Source organism: Trematomus bernacchii, unplaced genomic scaffold (genome assembly GCF_902827165.1).
Source record: "Trematomus bernacchii unplaced genomic scaffold, fTreBer1.1, whole genome shotgun sequence".
Taxonomy (NCBI): Eukaryota; Metazoa; Chordata; class Actinopteri; order Perciformes; family Nototheniidae; genus Trematomus; species Trematomus bernacchii.
The window spans coordinates 147501-175357 of NW_022987630.1; the positions used below are offsets into that span (position 1 = coordinate 147501).

The following is a 27857-nucleotide window of genomic DNA, read 5'->3' on the forward strand; positions in this document are numbered from 1 at the left end:
GCATTTAGTGGAGGTTTTGTGTCTCTTTGTTGTTCGTTTGTGTCATTTTCTTTGTCTTTGTAGTCATGTTGTGTCCCTGGGGTCATGTTGTCTCTCTTTGTAGTTGTTTTGTGGCATTTAGTGGACGTTTTGTGTCTTTTTGTAGTAATTGTGTGTCTCTATAGTTGTTTTCAGTGTGTGTGTAGCCTCTCTTTGTAACAATAGCTCCATCATTGTGGTCACTTGTGTCACTTAAGTCTCTTTGAAGTCGTTTTCATGCTATTTTGTATTTTTTACGTCTCTTTATTGTCATTTTGCGGTCATGTTGTGCGTCTTCATCGGCGATGTGTCTGTTTATGGACGTTTTGTAGTATTAGTATGTCTCTTTGTTGTCAGTTTTTGTTTTATTTTGGTCATTTTGCGTCTCCTCCTACTTAAAGGTGGGGTAGGTAAGTTTGAGAAACCGGCTCGAGATACACTTGTTGTTATATTCCATGGAATGCTCTTAACATCCAGATAGCAATGAATATCTGAAGTGCTTTGACAAAAAATCCATAAAAACATTTCATCTGTGGAAGCAGTAGTACTGTAAAAAGCACGACCAATCATCTGAGCCGGCCCGGCTAAAATGATTGGATGGCCTACCTGCCTGTCAGCCTTCCATCTGTGCACAAACTTATCTCGTGCCCTCATTGGTCATGTGCGCGTTCGTGTGTGTTGGAGGAGGGGCTCTGTCAGGAAGTGGCAGATTTTCTCCGGTTGTGTATTTTCAAATTCTACGCACTCGAGCTGGTTTCTCCAAAATGACCTACCCCACCTTTAAGTCTCTCTTTAAGTGAATGTTTTAGGTGAAGGCGAATGACCTGTTCAGTTATTCCTCTAAGCACACGTGCTCATGTTCATCAAGGCTGTACACAAAGGAACCAAGCAGCCTCGGATTTAAGTCATATCTGAATCATATTTCACACAATATGATTCAGATATCATGAGAGTTTAGGTTCGTTCCCATTTTTCGTTTGTCCGGCCGCTTTTTAGATCCGAAGAAAAGGTTTAAATAAATAAAAAGGTCAACTCTTAGTGATATTTTATAAAAAAGACCGTCTTCAATCTGCTGTTCTTTTATAATTTTAATAACTGAAACTATGAGATAAGACATCTTTGTTTTTTTAAAGTGCCACTTTATTACAAAAGTATAAACTTGACTGACATTTCATGAATAGTAATCTTGATATAAAACATTACAATCTTTTGCACTTTAGCACTTAAAATGACACGCTTTGTCGAGTACAAGACCCTGTAGTCTGAATAGCAAACACACAACATTAGCTGCCACATTTAACTCAGCGGGCTTTCCAAGAACACACCGGAGCTTCATGGCTTCAGAAAACAACAAACAGAAAACACTGATTCACATTGCAGCTGTTTTTTTTCCGACAAGATAAAGTCATTCCAAAACACAATTAAACATCATAGAAAAAGATAGATTTCTTGACACTGATGATATATTTATTATTCTTTCTCTTTTGTAATGTACATACACGTTGCATCAACATACAGTATAATCACATTGTTGGCTGGGGAGATTTGGTCGAATGATATATATATATATATTTATATATATAATCGTCCAGGATTTGTAAATGTGTGATCTTTAGGAGGATGATGCTCCGCGAAACCTTTTGCTTCACTTTTCTTTTCTTTTTTTTTTAGTAATTTCTGCAATATTTGAACACTGATAACAGAGAGGAGAGAGTCCATCGATGGAGGGGTGACGGCAGATCCATGTGACCACGAGGCAAATGGAGATGAACGCTCCACAGACGTGAGGACTGAGCGGAGAGGGAGGTACGTGTGTGTGTGTGTGTGTTGTGTGTGTGTGTGTGTGTGTGTGTGTGTGTGTGTGTGTGTGTGTGTGTGTGTGTGTGTGTGTGTGTGTGTGCGTGTGCGTGTGTGTGTGTATCCATCTATGTTGAGTATATATGAATAAAGGTAGTGTGTGTGTCCATCAATGTTGTGTGTGTGTGTCTGTCTGTCTGTCTGTCTGTCTGTCTGTCTGTCTGTCTGTGTGTGTGTGTGTGTGTGTGTGTGTGTGTGTGTGTGTGTGTGTGTGTGCGTGTGTGTGTGTGTGTGTGTGTGTGTGTGTGTGTGTGGTGTGTGTGTGTGCGTGTGTGTGTGTGTGTCCGTGTGTGTGTGTGTGTGTGTGTGTGTGTGTGTGTGTGTGTGGTGTGTGTTGTGTGTGTGTGTGTGTGTGTCTGTCTCCACCTTGCAGTTCTCTTGAGTTTCCTCTCGGTGTGTGAGACGAGAGAAAGTCAACTCTCCCCTCAGAGTCCCGGACGTCTTAAATCTAACTTTGTGCTCTACAGAGAAATAAAGCAACACACTTTTAAAAATAAAACTCAAAAAAACAACCAACGACAATTTAAAATGAAAAACATCCATATAGAGGAACCACATGACAGTGCTTGATTTTTTTTGTGATTTCTTTTTTCTTCTAGCATGCAACTTGTAGCAGGCAAAGTGCAGAAACAGGATCAACAAAGTAAAACACTTAATTTACAGACGGCAGTGGAGACAGTGTTCAGTCCATGTCCGGTCAAACTTAACGTGAAGTAGGGCCGGGCAATACATCCCATAATATACCATTATCGTGATATGAGGCGAGATATCGTCTGAGATTTGAGATATTGTACAAGCTGTCTTTTCCTAGTTTTAAGGCTTTTTCTAAGCTTTCAAGATGAGCCATTATCGTGGGTGTTAAACGGCATGTGAGCGCAATGATTACAAATACTTGCCCTAACCTGAAAGTGGATTTGCGTGATCCATAAAGCAGCGTTGAGCGAGTATTACGTTTAAAAGCCAAAAGTGTCGATTTGTAATTTTTGTAAATAGGTTTTAACATTAATTAGACAATCTATAAACGTTGGTATTAAGCCGTATGAAGGACATGAGTGCCAAACATCTTTTCACATTCAATATTTGGAGTTATTCGAATCACCAGACCGCTCTTCCATTATTTTGAATTATGCTAATTATCTGTTGAGAAAATCTCATTGAGTAAATATTTAGTGAACCCACCAAAGGTCAACAGTACGATATCGTCACATTATCGGTATTTGGTCAAACATATCACGGTATCAGATTTCCCGACATCGCCCAGCCCCACATGACGGAGGGAAGTATCCGGTCGCTTTTCTAAACATGATGATGGTCTTAAATGAGTTGAAGCTTTTTAGGAGGAATGCAAAATGTGTGCAATTTATTTACTTATAATACTCTCATAATTGTTTCTCTTGGTCCCTGAGCTTTCAAGTATTTTTGATTAGTAATTCATTCCTTATATATCATTTAAATTCACATCTTGACTCTACAGGGAAGGCCTGCTCATGATAAGTGCTACCAAAAGATCTCCCACAATGCTGTGCCTTTTCCCGCAATACCAGTCCTGCTCGGACCTTTTTACCCGCTATAATTGAGGAAGAATTTAGGCTTTTTACTTAATTGTGCTTAGCACATATGTCTCAGTAAAATAGAAGTGCTACTGTTCCCCACAGATCGCTCTGCGGGGTCTTGTGCTCATTTAGTGTTCACTACCTTTGGATTCGTTGTAAGGTTTATAGAGGGGAGCCCGGGTCATAACAGATCCACATGTTTGTGAGGACGACGACGTTATGACTGAATGTAAACAGTATGTGTTGGGGGGCATGGAGGGTCTCAGAGCCTGATGGAGGGTCTCAGATCCTGATGGAGGGTCTCAGGTCTTGATGGAGTGTCTTAAGAGCCTGATGAAGGGTCTCAGATCCTGATGGAGGGTCTCAGGTTCTGATGGAGGGTCTCAGGTTCTGATGGAGGGTCTCAGAGCCTGATGGAGGGTCTCAGAGCCTGATGGAGGGTCTCAGGTTCTGATGGAGGGTCTCAGATCCTGATGGAGGGTCTTTAGAGCCTGATGAGGGTCTCACAGCCCCGTCACGTACATCTCCATGCCGTCGTTGAAGGTGAAGATGGTGGTGGTGCTGGAGGTGTTCGAGCCCTGCTTCAGGTCCCCGATGCTCTCGTACAGGTTCTCCCCCGGCAGCAGCAGGGATTTGGCTTGCTGCAGGTGGGGGGGGGGCTGCTGCTGCGTGGGCGGCGGCGGTGGCGGCTGCTGCTGCTGCAAAGGCTGCTGGGACTTCTTCCTCCGTGGTCTCAAGGTGGCGCAGGTGTTGGGCGGCCTCTCTCTCTTCCAGGCCGCGTCCAGGTTCTCGTAGGCCAGGTCGCACTCCTCCGTGCCGATGGACTCGTAGCAGTGGTCGTCCAGCGCCCCGGCCCTCCCCTCCGGCAGGGCCCACGTCTGCGGCTTCACAACAACACTGAACCCGCCGTCCCGATCCCGGTCCCGGTCCCCCCGACCCAGGGTCCGGAAGCCAGGGTTTCCTGGAGGAGACCCCGGCACCGCTCGCTTCTTCTTCCCAGGTTTACACACCTTCGAGTACATCTCCGCCACCTGAGAACAAAATGAAAGTTACGTATGAAACTACGGTTCTATGAATCCTGGATGACCGCCAGAGGCAGTGCTTAGCACTGGATATCTTCTGTCTCGCGCATGCGCAGGACGAGTATTTATGTCAACAAGTCACGTGTGACCTCGCATAAATTCCGGTGTTGTCAATGAGTTCAGTCCTATGGAATATTCTCGCGGGAACACGAGATTCCGAGTGACTAAGAGCTCTGGCGGTCATCCAGGATGCATAGAACCGTGATAAGGTGGGGGGGGGGGGGGGGGGGGGTTACCTTGGCTGCTGATTGGCTAATGGTTACACAAGACAAAACATCGTTATGACATCACAAAGTGGCCAAAATCTGATCAGCTCATTTTCAGACAGGTTTTTATAGAAATGGATCAGGAGAAAAAGAGAGAGAATCTTTGTTCCTGAAACTTTCAGAGTCTCTTTACACAGAGGGGACACATGGTGATGAAGAAGAGACATGGAGAAGAGGGGACACATGTTGATGTAGAAGAGACATGAAGAAGAGGGGACACATGTTGATGTAGAAGAGACATGAAGAAGAGGGGACACATGTTGATGAAGAAGAGACATGGAGAAGAGGGGACACATGTTGATGAAGAAGAGACATGAAGAAGAGGGGACACATGTTGATGTAGAAGAGACATGAAGAAGAGGGGACACATGTTGATGAAGAAGAGACATGAAGAAGAGGGGACACATGTTGATGTAGAAGAGACATGAAGAAGAGGGGACACATGTTGATGTAGAAGAGACATGAAGAAGAGGGGACACATGTTGATGTAGAAGAGACATGAAGATGAGGGGGACACATGTTGATGTAGAAGAGACATGAAGAAGATGGGGACACATGTTGATGAAGAAGAGACATGAAGAAGAGGGGACACATGTTGATGAAGAAGAGACATGAAGAAGAGGGGACACATGTTGATGTAGAAAAGACATGAAGAAGAGGGGACACATGTTGATGTAGAAGAGACATGAAGAAGAGGGGACACATGTTGATGTAGAAGAGACATGAAGAAGAGGGGACACATGTTGATGTAGAAGAGACATGAAGAAGAGGGGACACATGTTGATGTAGAAGAGACATGAAGAAGAGGGGACACATGTTGATGTAGAAGAGACATGAAGAAGAGGGGACACATGTTGATGTAGAAGAGACATGAAGAAGAGGGGATACATGTTGATGTAGAAGAGACATGAAGAAGAGGGGACACATGTTGATGTAGAAGAGACATGAAGAAGAGGGGACACATGTTGATGTGGAAGAGACATGAAGAAGAGGGGACACATGTTGATGTAGAAGAGACATGAAGAAGAGGGGACACATGTTGATGTAGAGAGACATGAAGAAGAGGGGACACATGTTGATGTAGAAGAGACATGGAGAAGAGGGGACACATGTTGATGTAGAAGAGACATGAAGAAGAGGGGACACATGGTGATGAAGAAGAGACATGGAGAAGAGGGGACACATGTTGATGTAGAAGAGACATGAAGAAGAGGGGACACATGTTGATGAAGAAGAGACATGGAGAAGAGGGTGACACATGTTGATTTGAGAAGAAGAGGAAATGATAGACTAGAGGGACACATGTTGATGAGAAGAGACATGAAGAAGAGGGGACACATGTTGATGAAGAAGAGACATGGAGAAGAGGAGGGACACATGTTGATGAGAAGAGACATGAAGAAGAGGGGACACATGTTGATGTAGAAGAGACATGAAGAAGAGGGGACACATGTTGATGAAGAAGAGGACATGAAGAAGAGGGGACATGTTGATGTAGAAGAGACATGAAGAAGAGGGGCACACATGTTGATGTCGAGAAGAGACATGAAGAAGAGGGGGGACACATGTTGATGAAGAAGAGACATGGAGAAGAGGGGACACATGTTGATGAAGAAGAGACATGAAGAAGAGGGGAACCACATGTTGATGTAGACGAGACATGAAGGAAGAGGGACACATGTTGATGAAGAAGAGACATGAAGAAGAGGGGACACATGTTGATGTAGAAGAGACATGAAGAAGAGGGGACACATGTTGATGTAGAAGAGACATGAAGATGAGGGGACACATGTTGATGAAGAAGAGACATGAAGAAGAGGGGACACATGTTGATGAAGAAGAGACATGAAGAAGAGGGGACACATGTTGATGAAGAAGAGACATGAAGAAGAGGGGACACATGTTGATGTAGAAAAGACATGAAGAAGAGGGGACACATGTTGATGTAGAAGAGACATGAAGAAGAGGGGACACATGTTGATGTAGAAGAGACATGAAGAAGAGGGGACACATGTTGATGAAGAAGAGACATGAAGAAGAGGGGACACATGTTGATGTAGAAGAGACATGAAGAAGAGGGGACACATGTTGATGTAGAAGAGACATGAAGAAGAGGGGACACATGTTGATGTAGAAGAGACATGAAGAAGAGGGGATACATGTTGATGTAGAAGAGACATGAAGAAGAGGGGACACATGTTGATGTAGAAGAGACATGAAGAAGAGGGGACACATGTTGATGAAGAAGAGACATGAAGAAGAGGGGACACATGTTGATGTAGAAGAGACATGAAGAAGAGGGGACACATGTTGATGAAGAAGAGACATGAACAAATCAGTCACACATAACAGTATCGTAGGAAAATAAGAGAAACACAAAAACGTACAAAAGAAAATACTTAGTTCCCACTTGACAGTTAACGGAAAGAAACAAAACAACAACAACAACAATAACACCAAAACATCACATGAACAAGGAAAAGTGCAGCATCTGAGTCCTACTGGAGAAGAAGGGGGAAAGTGACGCATAATAATAATAATAATAACACGTAGCTTAAACACGGTAATAAATGCAATGTGTGATTTTGAGGTGTACTGTCCCTTTAACAGATGAAGCGTGTTGATGCTCACCACAGCAGCAGACGGCTGGATGTTCTCCACCGTGTGAGCACCCAGCGGTCCCAGGGACTTGTTTTGGTGCATGAGCATCTCCTCTTCCTCCGGAGGCTTCCAGATGTACTGCTCTCCGTTGCCCATAAACATCACCTCCTGTCAACAGAATCAGGGCACAGCTCGTCACACGGTCACACGGTCACCAGGACTTGGGAATATACAACGTGCATTTTAAAGAACAGACCCGATGGGATTCATAACAGACAAATGAGCCTCTTTAAACATGCAGAGACATTTCCAATATCTTTTGGCATTTCTCTCAACAAAAACCCATTGTCCCTATCACTGGGGAAACACCAGAGGAGATACAGAAAGATTCCTATCTATTTCTGGTCATTAGAAAAGCCATCATCAAACTAATGACAAGGAATTGTCTAAAAGATAATAACTTAGTAAACTCACAATGGAATAACTTAGTAAATGAAATCTATGTAACTGAGAAAACAACTAGATTAGAAACCAAATGCATATCTTTGAGGAAAGGTGGGAGGAATGGGTCAGTGTAGAACAATACAGTGAATATAATTAATGTGTACCTGAGTATTCATAATGTATTCATAATGTATTCATAATGTATCCATTCTTTCATTTGTAATATTATTAATACTATTATTTTATTATGTCTTTTCTGATTTGTCATCTGTTATGTAGTTCATCTTGTACTTAGATGTGTTTATTTGATTATGTATGCTTTGTGAATAATTTCTTAAAATGCGAATAAACAAAATTGACTTTATTTATCCCGAAGGAAATTGGGTTACACAACTACAATAAACACAGCAACAAAATAATAAAACTGGACACTAACAGTGCAGTAAAAAGAGCATTAAATATCTACAGGAAACATCGACGTATCACATAATTAATGTAAATATTAACAGTATTTAGTAGTGCAAAAACACGTTAGTGGTAGATACGTAATTGCACGTTATTATAGAACATTATTAATGATAATAATGTTATCAATAAACATGCAGACTGAGCATTACACTCGTGTTACAGTAGATTTCCATGCAGGAGGTTTTCCCTGGAAGGTGAGGCTGTGAGGAAGCATGTGCTCAGTTTCAACATGTTGCATCATCCACAGAGCAGACAGCCAACACGTGTTAGTCTGTGAACTCTGTGCGTGTTACTGAACCCGGGTCACAGAACAAAGTGTAACCTGCTGGTCTCACACATAGCCTGTTCATCCACTACAAAAACAGGACAGACTTTGAACATATGGAGGACGGGACACACCGCTGAGAGCAGGACAACATATATAACTATCGGACACGTGATCACGTCTCCCTGCCCAGACTGCTAAGTAGATGCTAACAAATCACTCGCACAGTGGAGATAAATGCAGAGAAAACGGCAGCGTTGGCACAATTACAACCGTGAAGATCACCTGCAGCTTCAACAGGGAATCTGACGCTCTCCACTGCACCTGGACAACATATTAATGTGGTACACACGATGCTGACAAAGAACGACAGAAGAATCAATCATGACATGTCAATGCAGCCGGAAACATGAATCTAACCCTGGGACGAAGGTTTGACCGAGAACTCAGACACTGGTTATCTCCACGCTATAAAACTCAATGCAGATTTTGGAACGATCAGATTAGATATTTGGCTCATAATTTTGTATACGTGGCCAATATAAGATTCCAGTCTGAACCGGTCACTGTCCTGAACCAAAGAACAGCAACAAACACGGCAAACGCGGCACTCTGTCGTACAAACCGTAAACATGGAGGGCACCAAACTCTGCTTTTACCGTTTCATTTGCTACTTGATCTGCAGTAGAGAGCAGATGATAATGTGCACGTTGAGATTAAGAGACTTGTTTCAGCTTTTTGTGGAGCTATGACTGTTACAACCTGCTTTGATATGGAGGTGTGTGTGTGTGTGTAATCGTAGCCAGGAGAGGTTGGATGATCACTTATTTCCTGGACCTAGCCTTGTTCTTCTGTGGCAAAGATTTATTTCGATATGCTTTGAAACACAGACCAGTAACGATGCAACTCCTCAAGTGTAGCTCGAACTGAAGTCACTGCTACTCATGCAATCCGATATGACGGATCAGACTGGTGGTGCATCGCAAACCTGCATCTGATTGAGGACCAAACAAGAAAGTGGTCCAAGAATGTCAAAGATCAGATTCCAAAAACATGAATGGACTGATTTGTGTGCAGTTTTAAAGAACTAACTTTCGCCTTCAAACAAATGGATTGCTTTCTAAGTCCGTTGTGTTCATATCTCACTTGTACCTAAAGCAACACAGCCAGTAATTCTTCCATTGAGTCACAAGGCATCAGCTCAAGTCTTAAATCTGCTTTGTGTGATCCTGTCAGACCTCTGGAGAACCACGAGAAACCCAAATCAGCCGTTAACTTTTCATCTCCCCCTCCAGCAAACACTCCTTCACCTCCTTCATCCCGTTAAACTGAAACACCTCAACATTACGACATCTGGCCCGGCCGATCACAAACAAGATGTGTTGCAACAGCATGTGGCAACGTTCCCTCTTTCCATTACGGACCAGGTTGTGTGAGAATCTGGTGCCATTCAGGTTACATATACACAGTGTTGTGAAGTAAATAATAACATACGTGTAAATGAAATCAGTGACAGAAACAAAACACATCAAGTAGTTGTCTCTGCAACCAGACTGGCTCTATTCATTTGGCTTCATGCTATCACGTTTTGAGCTACGCGTCTTATTGTTTCTCTAGGTTGGTTTTGTATTTTCAACAATCAAATTAATGTGCATTTGTTTAAGAGACTAGCCGACCACATCATGACCGTGTTGTCGGACAAGATCAACTTTGAGAGAACATTTAAACCATCAATCCTGACCCCTTCAATAATAAGGAGGTTAAATGTTACTTTAACACAAATAGCCAAATGTTAGAACCAAGTTTAGCTCAGAGACAATTTATTTTACTTAAACAATCTTAACATAAGGTCCACTTACTAGCTTCTCCACTTTCAACTGCATCTCATGGTCTTCATCGGTGTATGGAGTTTGCCCACTTGTCATGGAGATGAGATGCAGCTGAAAGCGCTAAAGAAAAGTTTTTAGTAAGTGCACCTTGTCCTTCATTTTTATAGTACTGCACTTTATTGAATTTAAACACTGTACAATGTTTTGGAAAATAGTGAATGTCCTCTTCCAATATGAGAGTACACATGATAACAAAGGTATCCCAACTGTAGCTGTGAACATGACAGGATGTGTGATTACCTAGAAGAGCATCAGGACTGTTTGAGGCATATGATAGCTATGTGATTAACATGATGATTCAGCCTCTATGGAGATAGACATATGACAAGCATGATCATTTCTGACGTGGAGCTAATCTGAAGTAAACATTGAATACTGCTTTCTATTCCTCCATCTTGTGACTGTGTAACTCCCTCTCTTGGATATCAGCATGTGAAGGACACTGTTCAGGAACTAGTTGATGCTCTGTATGTGATGACTACTTCCATTCTGGAGAGGATCACAAATACATGGATCCTGAGATTGAAGCTCAAGTCGGGGACTAGGGATTATTAACATTTTGAAGTATTCGGAAAAGTCCGAATTTTGAGATTTTGAGAGAAAGTCCGAATTTTTAGATTTTTTGAAAGACACCAACATTATGAGAAAAAGTCAGAATGTTTTGAAAAAGTCACAATTTTGTGAAACAGTCAGAATTTTGTGATTTTCATGAGAAAAAAAACATTTTGAGAAAAAGTCCGAATTTTGAGAAAAAGTCCGAATTTTGAGAAAAAGTCCGAATTTTGAGAAAAAGTCCGAATTTTGAGAAAAAGTCCGAATTTTGTGAAAAAGTCCGAATTTTGCTATGTGATTAACATGATGATTCTATGGAGATAGCCATATGACAAGCATGATCATTTCTGACGTGGAGCTAATCTGAAGTAAACATTGAATACTGCTTTCTATTCCTCCATCTTGTGACTGTGTAACTCCCTCTCTTGGATATCAGCATGTGAAGGACACTGTTCAGGAACTAGTTGATGCTCTGTATGTGATGACTACTTCCATTCTGGAGAGGATCACAAACACATGGATCCTGAGATTGAAGATCAAGCTGCTGCTACATCTTCAGATCTCTCTGTGTCTGTACACACAAACTGAAAGATTGACAATGAAGTTGACTTTGACATTGGACTATGTGTGTGTACCAACCTTTGGGAACGCGGGCACGTTGAAGGCGTCCTGGTTCCTGCGGGGCAGCTTGGTGCTGTGGGGGTGAGTGGGGTGAGGAGGGGGGGGAGCAGGGTGAGACGGGGGTGGGTGTCTCTGCTGAGGCACCGGCGCCTCCGCCATGTCCGTCCCGCTGTCTCTCTTCTGCGGCACCTTGTCCGCCTTCCTCAGCTTCCGGACGCAGGCGTACTCAGCCGCCTCAGGAGGAGGAGGAGCGGGCTGCATGACCTCAGAGTCGGGCATCCCTCCCTCAGCGTCTCCGTCGGGGTCCGGAGGCGCCGGGGTGTTGGCGGGCACAGCGGGGGGGGCCGGGGTGTCCGTCTGCCCGGCCCTGCCTACCATGGCGTACAGGGCATCGTCAGTACGAGCAGCGACCTCTGAGTAAGTGTGCTCCCCGTCCTCAGCCCCGGGGGGGATCTGGGGGAGCTGCCTGCCTTGAGAACGAACCAGAGTTAGACCTGCCGGGCAGCAGCAGAAGGTCCAGACTGAGGACCCAGCGTTGCCAGATACGGGACTTTAAACTATCCTCACAGAGGTTTAACTTGATCAGATTTAGACTTAAAACTGCTACCTCCGTGAGCATTTCTTCCAAATGTTTGATGGATGGATATTGACTTAAGTTATTTATGTGGATCATAACCACCTCTAGAACCAGTAGGCGTCAATATGTCATTTTACAGAACAACTATTTGACAAGCCTAGAACTATACCAACATATGTTTTTTTAGTAGTATTCTGTGAAAAAAGGTCCATAAGTCCATCTGTTAGACAATATTTGTAATACTCCACTAAAGAGAGCTGCAGGAATTAATCCTTAAACCTAGAAGAGACATTTCAGCACTTCCTGTTCTGTTTCTTAAAGTCAATGGTTTTTGGAATTATATTCCCTAAACAAGGTCTATGATTAACAAAAGCTGGAAGATTTTAACGTTTGTACTACGATAAGATACGTTAGTAATTTTCCTACTGGGAATTTGTACGTGTCTTATTAATGGCGGTCGCTAACAAGTGTCTTAATGAGACGACCAAAAGTCATCACGCCCAACATTAGCCACCTTTAGCTTAGCGGTGGTGAGGTGAAGTCATGTGACCGTGCTGTAGTTCCTTTATAGCCCAACATTAGCCTCCTTTAGCTTAGCGGTGGTGACGTGAAGTCATGTGACCGTGCTGTAGTTCCTTTATAGCCCAACGTTAGCCACCTTTAGCTTAGCGGTGGTGACGTGAAGTCATGTGACCGTGCTGTAGTTCCTTTATAGCTCAACATTAGCCACCTTTAGCTTAGCGGTGGTGACGTGAAGTCATGTGACCGTGCTGTAGTTCCTTAATAACCCAACATTAGCCACCTTTAGCTTAGCGGTGGTGAGGTGAAGTCATGTGACCATGCTGTAGTTCCTTTATAGCCCAACATTAGCCACCTTTAGCTTAGCGGTGGTGACGTGAAGTCATGTGACCGTGCTGTAGTTCCTTTATAGCTCAACATTAGCCACCTTTAGCTTAGCGGTGGTGACGTGAAGTCATGTGACCGTGCTGTAGTTCCTTAATAACCCAACATTAGCCACCTTTAGCTTAGCGGTGGTGACGTGAAGTCATGTGACCATGCTGTAGTTCCTTTATAGCCCAACATTAGCCACCTTTAGCTTAGCGGTGGTGACGTGAAGTCCATACTGTAGTTCCTTTATAGCCTAACGTTAGTTTTTTACTTCTTGAAATTGCATTGAAGATTGGGAAATCTTTAAAGGTATGCTGTGATTATTTGCTTATTTTCTGACTCAAACTGAAGCTATAGAATTATCTCCGGGTAATATTGATCCTACAGAGTGTAACATTATTGGATAAATATGATCATTATTGTACATCTGGCAACACTGGGGACCTTTCTCTTTTTAGGAGCCTCTGAAAGGCACCATAAAACCAAACTCACACACATGTCCTCCTCTGTACTGGACACACAGTAGTGAACATGAATAAATCTCCCGTTGACAGAGACAGAGCTGACGTTGAGCTTTGAGGAAAACGCTTCCAAATCGACTTCGGCATGGATCTGAAGCAGGACATATGTTTCTGCTGTCACTCAGCCACAAGCACAGGAACGTGGCTCCCTGCTCGTCTCTCAAAGAGAGAAAGATGAATGTTCACAAACACAGAGTCCAGAGGAAAGGGGTGAGGAGGGAATGTGAGGCGAGTTCTGTTTTAGGGTCAAATGCAGTTTGGGTTTTGCATGAATTTAGGGCCGGATCAGATACGGAGGAAAATGTGCGGTGAGACGACGCAAACTAAATGTTTTTTTGCATTATTCGATGTTTGTAATGTTGTTTTTGCGGACCCCAGCTTGGCATTAAAATAATAATAAATAATATTAGAAAAAATAATCCCAAGAAATAAATATATATAAATATTAATAATAATAAATCATAATTTTTGAAAAACAAATACAATTCAGAAACCCATTTATGACATTAAAAAAATATAGCATTATAATTATAATAAGCAAATTGAGAGCACATACAGTATATAAACAATGCCAATACAAATAGGGAATACAAATTAAGTTATAAGAAAACACCATATAATATCAAAACATTAAAAGAAACATATATTTAATATGAAATATAAAATGATTAAGGACATTTACATTAAATCAGAACATGCTACAATTTCCATTTTTGCCATTTCCATGGATTGACTCTGATAAAAACCTTGTATCTCCACTGTTTGTGACTTTAATGATTTTAAATAGAATTAAAAGTACTTTAATGAAGTGATGAAATATAATTTAAATAGTGTATCTATTCTCAATTATCTGACTCTGTGCTCTTTGCTTTGTGAGGAGACATTTACTCAATTAAACAGAAAATGCATTGCATTAGAATCGCTGACTGCACCTTCAATGAAGCCAAAAGTGCTTCGTCATGCCGCTGAAACACACACACACACACACACACACACACACACACACACACACACTGTGTAATTTCATTAAGGAGATACAGGGTTTCCACAAGTCAGCGTTAGCTTGAGATGGATGGACTCACTTTTGCCATTGCAGTTCATCTTGTTCATCTCAGCGTCTGATTTACTGATGGAGCGCAGCTTGGACTGTCGGAGAATACCCTGACACACACACACACACACACACACACACACACACACACACACACACACACACACACACACACACACACACACACACACACACACACACAGGGGGCCAGTTAAACAGTATTTGGGATGAAGAGTAGTCCTCTGAATGATTTGGTGAAGATACCTACCATGTCCATGAGACGGTGTTTTCCACCCTCGCCGGGAACATTGTGCGTTTTTCCCTTCCTGAAAACACACAAGCAGACACTTAGAACAGTGTGTGTGTGTGTGTGTGTGTGTGTGTGTGTGTGTGTGTGTGTGTGTGTGTGTGTGTGTGTGTGTGTGTGTGTGTGTGTGTGTGTGTGTGTGTGTGTGTGTGTGTGTGTGTGTGTGTGTGCGTGCAGAGTTTGAGTCACTGTCCATGTGTGTCTGAGTCATGTCTTATGACTGTGCACATTACAGAGACATTTGCATCTGTGCGTGACAGTGATGGGATACTTACTCAAGAGTATATTCAAGTCCTAGTGAGGTTCTTGTTTTTCCAGTTTAAGCTTCTTTAAACTTCTACTGCACTTTATTTTAAGGTTCAATGTTAGTTTTGTCACTTGACCTTTTTATTTAACCTGTTAAGCCCTGAGCCTGTTTTTCAGGTCTCAGGCTCGAAAATGCCATTCCCAGAACAAATGACCATATCTTCCCTTCTAAAAGGGTTAAATTAATAATCTTTATTCTCAAAGTAATGATAAACCTGTGAGTTGGATGTAGAAAAGTCAGAATCGATATAGATGTTTTTTATTTTAAAGACATTTCAGATTTTACATAGTAAAAAACTGTAAATTATAGTGTCTGTCCAAAAGTTCTTTTTTACTTATAGTGAAAACTACCCTTGGATGATGGGTTAGTAGACTAAAAGCTTTAGGAATCCAAAGTACAACATATAATAAGTACCCTGTATCAAGATTGATGCAAAACAAGTGACATTTTACCTTTTTAGAGAGATTTAGCAAAAAACCCACTTCTGGGGTCATTTGGGTGGATTTGACCTATCTCTGGCCCCCCCTTGCTCGATTTTGATGAATGAAATCTCTTTATAACCGCTAGAGCCAATGGAATCGAGGGAAAGTTATATACACACCAAAACGTTAACAAATAAGGAGTGAGAGTGACGCGTTACCAAAACCGGAAGCTGCATACCATTGGTGGCTACCATTAGCAGCTAACTTTTCCGCTCCGATTTTTACATAAAAAATGGAATTATGGATTATAAATAATTTCTTCAAAGGCACAGGTACATTATCAACCTATGGATCAACAGTTGTAGACATTTTTTTTTCGTTTTAATGCCATTGAACACATCTTTTGACCTAATTGACAGCTATGGTGAGACGATCTGCCGTAAAAGCTCCGTAAAGGTACGTGTTGTGATGTCTGTGTTTGCTTCCCCTGTCGCAAGTTCGGATCGCTCAGTGATGATACTATACCTAAATAATCAGTGGAGCCTCAGCTTTAATAGGCTATATTGTATGTGCAGCTACGATAAGTAATAAGGGTATCTTTATCTTGAATTATGTGCCGCAGTGCGTTAGAATTTTTTCGCTCATTGATATTTAATTGTGTATATATAAAATGTTGAATGTGTGTGTGTGTGTGTGTCTGTCTGTCTGTCTGTCTGTCTGTCTGTCTGTCTGTCTGTCTGTCTGTCTGTCTGTCTGTCTGTCTGTCTGTCTGTCTGTCTGTCTGTCTGTCTGTCTGTCTGTCTGTCTGTGTGTGTGTGTGTGTGTGTGTGTGTGTGTGTGTGTGTGTGTGTGTGTGTGTGTGTGTGTGTGTGTGTGTGTGTGTGTGTGTGTGTGTCTCACCGCTGGCAGCCCACACACAGCACCACGATGAGGATGGTGACCACGAAGGCGGAGGCAGCAGCGATGGCGCCCAGCAGCAGCACTTTGCCGTAGGGAGGAGCCGTGAAGTTCAGCCCGTCTTGCATGGAGGCCATGTGGGAGCGCTGACGCTCACTTACACACACTCACACACACACACACACACCCTCGCAACTCATCCACGCAGGGCCGCGCTCTCACTAGGATCTGCAGAGAGGAAGACAGAATCACGGTTATTATTATAAAGTAGTTTTACACTTAATTTAAAGGAATTTAGCTTGTGTATTTGTACACGCACTAAAACCTACAACACACTACAGGAGAGGGAACCCACAATAAGCAGGCTTTTCATGTCATTTGAACATAGCTACAGATATATCAATGAACATCTGAGGTCACAGGCTCCTCCAACAGAGCAACACAATAACACAGCAGACTAAACGCCGCCGGCTTCTTCTTGTTGCACGGATTACTCTGTTGCACGGATTACTCTGTCACACTTACACCTGCACACCCCCCCCCCCCCCAAAAAAATGGGTTTGTAGCGCATAAAGTGAGCTAAGTAACCAACAGCCAATAAGATGCAAGCTGTACCGCTCTTAAATGTCTAATAAAAGCTAGGCCTGTGGCAGGTATTTGAGTTGCGGTTTGCTTTAACCCAAATGCTTCCAACAATTCGACATGTGTGAAATCTGTCATTTTTAACTGGGATTTAAAAGAAGCCTGCGTTACACAGCGTTAGCAACAACCAGCTGTTTTTATTATTGATTAGAGGTGTTGTATGTGTGTGTGTGTGTGTGTGTGTGTGTGTGTGTGTGTGTGTGTCTGTCTGTCTGTCTGTCTGTCTGTCTGTCTGTCTGTCTGTCTGTGTGTGTGTGTTTGTATCCATGGACGGTGTGTGTATGTGTCATCGAGTTTGGGTGTGTATGTGTATGAATTGAGATTTCATTGTGTATATATAAAATGTTGAATGTGTGTGTGTGTGTGTGTGTGTGTGTGTGTGTGTGTGTGTGTGTGTGTGTGTGTGTGTGTGTGTGTGTGTGTGTGTGTGTGTGTGTGTGTGTGTGTGTGTGTGTGTGTGAGAGTGTTTGTGTATTGTAACATTATCACTTCAAAATGTCTGCTTTATATCCACATTAAACCAGACATTAGTTGTGAACACTGACAGTCTGATGCATGTGTGCACAAACTGTATTTCCTAAAGTTTAAACCCTTGAAATAGGAGGAAATATGTTGAGGATGTACGATGAGATACATGCCAGAGGAAGCAGGAACACAGCAGAGTGTAATGTGTTTCAAATGCACAATTAAAAACACACGGAGCCGAAACAAAAAGCCCAAAGCACCAGCCTGGTGTAATCTCCGTCAGATCCACCATCTGTCTGCAGAGTCTGCAGGACGCGCCAAACTCTCTCTGTTGTTCTAACACCGTATGTCCTCGTGTGTTTACTCCGCCTCTCAAACAAAACGCTCTTGTTCTTTAACACAAACTCTTCCTCAATCTGCATTTTTTTTTAATTGGCTTCCACATTTATCCGTCCAAATTACTTTAACACTTTCTTTGTGGTCTCGTGAGCATCTTCTCTGGAAGTTAACCCCTTTATTAGGGATGTCACAACACCAGATCACACTCAGGGTCAATTCATTTGAACTGTACAGCTCACTAAAGGGTGTGGTAGCTTAATCGATTGTCTGGTCTATAACATGTCAGAAAATAGTCAAAGATATCCATCATAGGTTCTCAAAATCAAAGGGGATGTCTTTAAATGTCTCGTGTGTCAGTCTAAACCCACGGATATTCACTTTAATTTGATATAAAACAGAGAAAATATAAGCAAATCTCTATATTTGAGAGGCTGATAAAAGCATTTCTTGCCATTTTTGCATTAAACATTGGTCTGTTACCTCTGCTGTTAGGAAGCTCTGTTTTTTAATCTTAGTTTCCTCCATCTTGAATATCTTTCCCTGATCTTCTCTTCCAGGTATTTGGAGCTCCTTCTCTGACTGACTGCTCATGTGATCAGTTTTCCGGCTCTGTGTGTCAGAAGCTTTGTGACTTTGCAGGTATTTTGCATTTCTGTGAGGAAATCCAGCCCGACGGTTTCTCAGTATGAAATCCAATTTGCATCAGATTTCGTCCATAAAAAACGTCTCATGGGTTATTTGTACGCTGCTTGTTTTGCTTTGTAAGATAAGAGCATCCTGACCAGCTAACCAATCAGAGCAGACTGGGCTCTGGTTTCAGACAGAGGGTGAAAAGAGGTGCCGCAGCACAGACAGTATGAGAACAATAAAGAGCTTTTTGAACATTAAAGCATGGAGACATGTAGAGACACTACATACTGATATACACCTGAACATCAGCAGGAGAGGACTCTTTAAAGTAGAGACACTACATACTGATATACACCTGAACATCAGCAGGAGAGGACTCTTTAAAGTAGAGACACTACATACTGATATACACCTGAACATCAGCAGGAGAGGACTCTTTAAAGTAGAGACACTACATACTGATATACACCTGAACATCAGCAGGAGAGGACTCTTTAAAGTAGAGACACTACATACTGATATACACCTGAACATCAGCAGGAGAGGACTCTTTAAAGTAGAGACACTACATACTGATATACACCTGAGCATCATCAGGAGAGGACTCTTTAAAGTAGAGACACTACATACTGATATACACCTGAACATCAGCAGGAGAGGACTCTTTAAAGTAGAGACACTACATACTGATATACACCTGAACATCAGCAGGAGAGGACTCTTTAAAGTAGAGACACTACATACTGATATACACCTGAACATCAGCAGGAGAGGACTCTTTAAAGTAGAGACACTACACACTGATATACACCTGAACATCAGCAGGAGAGGACTCTTTAAAGTAGAGACACTACATACTGATATACACCTGAACATCAGGAGGAGAGGACTCTTTAAAGTAGAGACACTACATACTGATATACACCTGAACATCAGCAGGAGAGGACTCTTTAAAGTAGAGACACTACATACTGATATACACCTGAACATCAGCAGGAGAGGACTCTTTAAAGTAGAGACACTACATACTGATATACACCTGAACATCAGCAGGAGAGGACTCTTTAAAGTAGAGACACTACATACTGATATACACCTGAACATCAGCAGGAGAGGACTCTTTAAAGTAGAGACACTACATACTGATATACACCTGAACATCAGGAGGAGAGGACTCTTTAAAGTAGAGACACTACATACTGATATACACCTGAACATCAGCAGGAGAGGACTCTTTAAAGTAGAGACACTACATACTGATATACACCTGAACATCAGCAGGAGAGGACTCTTTAAAGTAGAGACACTACATACTGATATACACCTGAACATCAGCAGGAGAGGACTCTTTAAAGTAGAGACACTACATACTGATATACACCTGAACATCAGCATAAGAAAACAATAAGTTGAAGCAGGACCTCAACAGGAAGTATAATTTGTCTCAAAAAGCCAGGCAAACATCTGAACAGGTAGACGAAGTAACAGGAAACCCAGGTGACAATTTGGAAGAAGTGATGATCACCAACACATAAAACACATAATGGTAAAACTAAAAATGAAAAACACGGGCTAAATAAACATCAAGGCTCCTACACAGGTTTGGTAATTGATATAGAAATAATCTTCCTTTAAGAAAGCAGTGACACGTTTTCCCAGCGTGTCCTGGTGTGTGTGTGTGTGTGTGTGTGTGTGTGTGTGTGTGTGTGTGTGTGTGTGTGTGTGTGTGTGTGTGTGTGTGTGTGTGTGTGTGTGTGTGTGTGTGTGTGTGTGTGTGTGTGTGTGTGTGTGTGTGTGTGTGTGTGATATTTTCACAGCATCCAGCAAATATTTCACAAATGGCGCCACATCACCCACCAGTGCAACACCTCCTGTGAGCAACCCGAGATATTATGTTGGATTTAAGGAACCATATGTACCTGTGAGGCGTTTAATTCTCAGTAGCAACAGTGTCACAGTAATTATATCGGTGTGAGGAGAAGGGAGAGAGAGAGAGAGAGAGAGAGAGAGAGAGAGAGAGTGTGTGTGTGGGAGTCATGTGGCAGGTGTTGGAAGACGCTGATGATGGGAGGCAGAGAGGGCAAAAGTACACACATCCTTTACTCAAGTAGAAGTACAGATACTCGTGTTTAAAAATACTCTGGTGAAAGTAGAAGTACTGACTAAACTTCTTTACTCAAGTCAAAGTAAAGAGGGCTTTGAAATGTACTTCAGTAAAAAGTACCCATAACTAGCAGCTGTTTTAAAGAGTACCTGACCTCCCTTTATATTAATAGAACAATCATGTCATTGTTAGCTAATGAATGTTTCCATGCTGAACAACGGCAACATGACAACGTTTTCATTGGTCCCTCTTCTTTAGAGAAGACCAGGAAATGATGGATACACGGATCGTGTTCAAATCAATAGGCACGCAATGACTCTAAATAATAATGATCACGCCACCAAACACACATTCAAACTAAAGGAACCAGCCTGTTTGGGAAATGTGAGAAGTAGAGAGTACAGGTATTTGGGTTCAACATGTAAGAAGTAGAAAGTACAGGTATTTGTGTTCAACATGTAAGAAGTAGAAAGTACAGGTATTTGTGTTCAACATGTAAGAAGTAGAAAGTACAGGTATTTGTGTTCAACATGTAAGAAGTAGAAAGTACAGGTATTTGTGTTCAAAATGTAAGAAGTAGAAAGTACAGGTATTTGTGTTCAACATGTAAGAAGTAGAAAGTACAGGTATTTGTGTTCAACATGTAAGAAGTAGAAAGTACAGGTATTTGTGTTCAACATGTAAGAAGTAGAAAGTACAGGTATTTGTGTTCAACATGTAAGAAGTAGAAAGTACAGGTATTTGTGTTCAACATGTAAGAAGTAGAAAGTACAGGTATTTGTGTTCAACATGTAAGAAGTAGAAAGTACAGGTATTTGTGTTCAACATGTAAGAAGTAGAAAGTACAGGTATTTGTGTTCAACATGTAAGAAGTAGAAAGTACAGGTATTTGTGTTCAACATGTAAGAAGTAGAAAGTACAGGTATTTGTGTTCAACATGTAAGAAGTCAAAGTTAAAAGTGGTGGAGTAAAGTACTGATACCAGAAACATGTACTTAAGTACAGTAACGAAGTATTTGTACTCCACTACTTTCCACCTCTGATGAGAGGACGCTGTCAGTTTCCTGTCTTTCCTCCCCCTGTCTCCCCCTCTGTATGACGCTGCCTCAGCACTGCGGTGTAATCTCTGCCTCGTGAGCCAATCAGACGCAGCGTTTAGAGCAAGAGGAAGAAATACCTCCACCCCCCTCCATGGCTGATTGTTCTGCTAAACACACCTCTCTTAAAATAGTTCTCTATCCGTGTTTTTCATTTTACTTTTATGTATGCACCTAGTGAAATTCCTCGTACATGTCAATCTACCTGGTGATAAACCTGATTCTGATTCTTCCTGTTTGCAGCAGATACCTGCAGGTGCAGATTCACCAGGTGTTTCACTGACCAGAAGGAGCTTCATCCATCATAAATATCTTTACTGAACTAAATGCAATGTATGATCAATTCATGTGACAAAACCTATTGTTCATGCACTGATCATTTATTTAAAGAGTTTGGGTCATTTTGCTTCTATATCATGTCTTCTTTCCAACTGGAGAAAACACCTGGTTGCTAACAAGTGTCTAAATGAGGGTAAGCGTCATCACGCCCAACATTAGCCTCCTTTAGCTTAGCGGTGGTGACATGAAGTCATGTGACTGTGATGTAGTTCCTTTATAGCCCTTAGGAACGACAGGAGGCTAATGTTGGGCTATAAAGGAACTACAGCACGGTCACATGACTTCACGTCACCACCGCTAAGCTAAAGGTGGCTAATGTTGAGCTATAAAGGAACTACAGCACGGTCACATGACTTCACGTAACCACCGCTAAGCTAAAGGGGGCTAATGTTGGGCTATAAAGGAACTACAGCACGGTCACATGACTTTACATAACCACCGCTAAGCTAAAGGTGGCTAATGTTGGGCTATAAAGGAACTACAGCACGGTCACATGACTTCACATCACCACCGCTAAGCTAAAGGTGGCTAATGTTGGGCTATAAAGGAACTACAGCACGGTCACATGACTTCACGTAACCACCGCTAAGCTAAAGGGGGCTAATGTTGGGCTATAAAGGAACTACAGCACGGTCACATGACTTCACGTAACCACCGCTAAGCTAAAGGGGGCTAATGTTGGGCTATAAAGGAACTACAGCACGGTCACAGGACTTTACGTAACCACCGCTAAGCTAAAGGTGGCTAATGTTGGGCTATAAAGGAACTACAGCACGGTCACATGACTTCACGTCACCACCGCTAAGCTAAGGTGGCTAATGTTGAGCTATAAAGGAACTACAGCACGGTCACATGACTTCACGTAACCACCGCTAAGCTAAAGGGGGCTAATGTTGGGCTATAAAGGAACTACAGCACGGTCACATGACTTCACGTCACCACCGCTAAGCTAAAGGTGGCTAATGTTGGGCTATAAAGGAACTACAGCACGGTCCACATGACTTCACATCACCACCGCTAAGCTAAAGGTGGCTAATGTTGGGCTATAAAGGAACTACAGCACGGTCACATGACTTCACGTCACCACCGCTAAGCTAAAGGTGGCTAATGTTGGGCTATAAAGGAACTACAGCACGGTCACATGACTTCACGTCACCACCGCTAAGCTAAAGGAGGCTAATGTTGGGCTATAAAGGAACTACAGCACGGTCACATGACTTCACGTCACCAACCGCTAAGCTAAAGGTGGCTAATGTTGGGCTATAAAGGAACTACAGCACGGTCACATGACTTCACGTCACCACCGCTAAGCGAAAGGTGGCTAATGTTGGGCTATAAAGGAACTACAGCACGGTCACATGACTTCACGTCACCACCGCTAAGCTAAAGGTGGCTAATGTTGGGCTATAAAGGAACTACAGCACGGTCACATGACTTCACGTAACCACCGCTAAGCTAAAGGGGGCTAATGTTGGGCTATAAAGGAACTACAGCACGGTCACATGACTTCACGTCACCACCGCTAAGCTAAAGGTGGCTAATGTTGGGCTATAAAGGAACTACAGCACGGTCACATGACTTCACGTAACCACCGCTAAGCTAAAGGTGGCTAATGTTGGGCTATAAAGGAACTACAGCACGGTCACATGACTTCACGTCACCACCGCTAAGCTAAAGGTGGCTAATGTTGGGCTATAAAGGAACTACAGCACGGTCACATGACTTCACGTCACCACCGCTAAGCTAAAGGTGGCTAATGTTGGGCTATAAAGGAACTACAGCACGGTCACATGACTTCACGTCACCACCGCTAAGCTAACGGCGGCTAACAAAACATGAAATATAGTATACATAGTATATATAGTAATACTTTTTGTAGGAGCTTCATTATTTTACATGTTTACCGGCAGCTCACAAATGAATCAAAGCGTGGACAACAAGTAGACTAATTGATTAGTCAGACTCATGTCAGAAATGCTTTTTAAGTCAATATATTTTTACTAAAACAAAGACATTTAAGGAGGAAGTAAATAGATCTGCAATGATTAGTCGATTAATAAACCCCAACTATTTGGATACTTTATTATCATAACCATAATAAGCAGTAATTATACAAATGAGGTGTTTTTTTCAGTCTATCATATTAAAGTGAATATCCTTGGGATTTGGGAAAGACTTTGATAGTAGTCACTAGGATGGGCATGTTTCAGTATTTTCTGAAATGTTATAGACCAAATAAAATGGTGTTGCTCCTTTGATGGATTACCTGTGGCAGCCAGGAAGGTCAGAGCGGGGATTTCTGATGTAATAAGTGGTTTTGATTGTTTCTATTTTGGCGTTGGTCTTTGTTTAAAATACTATTATTTCTGGATCTATTATGGGTTGAATCAATTGGGTCACATGGTTATGGGCGGCGCTCATAGTTAATATAATCACCTGTGTGAGGTGTGTGTGAGTTTGTGGTTATTCAGACAGTACAGTATGTGTGCATGTTATAATAACTTGATGATATTTATTAAAGTACGATTTTTCTTCAATGCATTTTTGGATATCAGTCTTCATTTTTGATAACGCGTCTGATGAAGGCATCCAGGCCTCAGCCTCTCCAATTATTGCAGCTCTACTGATCGATTAATCAATTAAAATAGAGAATAACGGTCAGATTAATCGATAAGGAAGATAAGTGATACCCTTAAATCACTTGTTGACTTGGATCAAATATCTCAATGTTTTTAAAGAAAAACCTATTAGTTTCAGACTAAATTCTACAATAAAATCACATAAATCTTGTTTTTCTTTAAGCAGAATAAATGCTTCTCTTTCAAACAATAAAATAATCTTCATATTTTCTGATCAGGGCACAAAAGTCAAACAATTATTCAGCTTTAATCCTCATAAAAAATGCATTTCCAGGAACATTTCACCCTGCAGTGTTGACGTAGACACGGAGGGATTTTTAATTTCCAGGAACATTTACATGTTGGTTATTAATACAACTGGAGCTGCTTTTAGAGAACCACTTCCTCTCAGGTTTAAATCCACCTGGGAGAAAAGCCTCACCCTCTGTGTGACACAAATAACAGCCGAGTGTGTGTGTGTGTGTGTGTGTGTGTGTGTGTGTATGTGTGTGTGTGTGTGTGTGTGTGTGTGTGTGTGTGTGTGTGTGTGTGTGGTGTGTGTGTGGTGTGTGTGAGTGTGTGTGTGTGAGGGGGGGCGATGGGAGACTGCCATGTGTGTGAGAATGTGAATAGGTCAAATGTTTGCTCGCAACAACGATTACCGTGGCTGTGAGGAGGGAGCTGAGGGTGTGTGTTGGTGTGTGTGGTGTGTGTGTGTGTGTGTGTGTGTGTGTGTGTGTGTGTGTGTGTGTGTGTGTGTGTGTGTGTGTGGTGATCATAGAAAAAAAACATTTTATTGTGAGTCACCAATCTTTTCACAAGCTGATGATGAGTGTGTGAATGGAGGCGATGAGTATGTGTGTGTGTGCGAGCTGTGTGTTGTGTGTGTGGGTGTGTGGTGTGGGTGTGTGTGCCGCGTGTGGTGTTGTGTGTGTGTGTGTGTGTGTGTGGTTGTGTGTGTGTGTGTGTGTGCGCGTGTGTGTTGGTGTGTGTGTGTTTGTTGTGTGTGTGTGTGTGTGTGTGTGTGTGTGTGTGTGTAAATATATAGGGTGTGTGTATGTGTGTGTGAGATGATGGCTGCCTCTGGGCTCTGACACCTCAAACTGCAGAGCTGCTGCTGACAACAGGTCACACACACAAAATGAAGCCTGGGGAAGCATGCAGAGGAGTAAAGTGTGTGTGTGTCTGTGTGTGTGTGTGTGTGTGTGTGTGTGTGTGTGTGTGTGTGTGTGTGTGTGTATGTGTATGTGTGTGTGTGCAGGTGTAGAAAGGAAGAAGATGATGCGGTGGGATTCTTTTTGTCCTGATTTTTCCTCCTCTGATCATCAAAGCGTTTAATTTGCAGATCAAACTGAGGATGTCCCTGAGGTCAGCTGACAACTACCGACAAACCCCCCCCTCACACACACACACCCTCACCCTCACACACACACCACCACCCACCCCCCTATTTATGAGGGGGGGGGGGGAGTCTAACGTTAATTATCTTTATGCATCTGCAGGAATATGACACGAGGCTTCCTCTCCTCAGATCACAGGGAAGTTCTCTGATCAATGCATGCATGTTTCGTTATTTAAGGCTCAGGGGAGGGGGCTTTAAATTATTGGGGGGGGCTTTAAATCAGAGAAAGGCAATGCAGTAAGACCAGATGTGTGTGTGTGGGGGGGGGCACAAAGAGACCCAGAGAAACAGGCGCTGTGCAAGGAATACAGCATGATGTGCAGCTTATCGACATGGATCTACAGACACACATGAATGGACCCCCCCCCCCAATATGAATGGACCTCCCCCCCCTCCGGTCACATTGCGCCATGCACACCCCCCCCCCCCCCCCCCCCCCTTGTACTCACTCAGATTTGGGGAGGCGCAGCATCCTTCATCTTCATCTTCCTCGGACCCTGAACATCATCATCAATCAGAAAGAAAGGCGAGAACGTGTCCTCCTCACGAGACGCAGCATTTTGCATGCATTGTTTTAAAGCTGTGCTCCCCTGTCCGCGCGCCTCTGTCCCCCCCCCCCCTGCCCCCAGCTGCAGGGTCGCGTGTCCCGGGTGTCCCCCCCACCCCGCTGTGAGGCTCTGTTCCCCGGGTTAGTCTCCAGGTATCTCCCGGTATCTCCAGTACTCTCCGGTTTATCTCCTCCGCGGTCCCTCAGCCCCTTCCATCCGCTCAGCCTCCCCTCTGCTCGGCTGCTGTGTTTCCATGTGACTCAGGCAGAGACCCCCCCTCACCAATTATATTCTGACTCTAGCGCCACCCCTCGGACGGGTGAGGAAGAGAGGCTGTGTCTAATGAGATTTATCAGTTTATGAAGGGGCACGAGGAGGCTGTGGCTAATGCACTGAACACTCCTTATTCTGCAATAACAACTATAATAATAACAACAGATAATCCTTAACAATTCTGAACCCTTTGTGAATCATTGGATGGATGACATAAAAAATAAAATTAGAAACAATAATAGCAAAAAAATTGAGCACGTGTATAGGCTACATATTGCCAATAAAAAATAACCAATAAAAAAAATATATATATTAGTGATATTAATACTGTATGAAATAAATAAGTTAATGTACTTAAACATGAGTCAATAGATAAAACGTAAACAAATGACATGCATCATTAATAGCTATTATTTACAATCGTTGGTTTGTAGTTTTTATTATTATTTATAATGTATGAACAAATATTTTTGAGAAAATTGCATGTATTTATTGTGTTATGAAAATACATTCAACATTTTAATTATTATTATTATTGTACTATTTTTGTTTTTATTATTGTTGTCATATAAATATATATAATATATAAATGTTCAAACTATATCTGAATACAAATTAAAAGGCTGAATACAAAATAAATACAATAAACATATTGATTAATTTTACAGAAATGATAAAAAATGACATCCATCATAAAGTCTGAAATGTTTTCTCATTAATCTCCAATATTTAAACTTTAAATGCTTTAAAAATATACAAAACAAATCAGTTGTTGAGTTACCCTTAATGCTGTAACACCGCCCCCTGCTGGATG

General features: G+C 42.3%; 1 protein-coding gene across 1 annotated transcript; it reads right to left on the minus strand.

Moving 5' to 3' along the window:
- Positions 1–2216: 2216 nt before the first annotated feature.
- Positions 2217–27017, minus strand: si:dkey-70p6.1 (uncharacterized protein LOC570575 homolog). The gene is made up of 7 exons (XM_034132990.1): positions 26672–27017; positions 16590–16814; positions 14922–14979; positions 14685–14763; positions 11635–11987; positions 7408–7545; positions 2217–4459 (listed from the first exon to the last, which is right to left on the minus strand). Exons 2-7 carry the CDS (start codon positions 16721–16723, stop codon positions 3932–3934), a joined length of 1290 nt encoding a protein of 429 aa, XP_033988881.1. The 5' UTR covers positions 16724–16814; positions 26672–27017; the 3' UTR covers positions 2217–3931.
- Between the last annotated feature and the right edge of the window lie 840 nt (positions 27018–27857).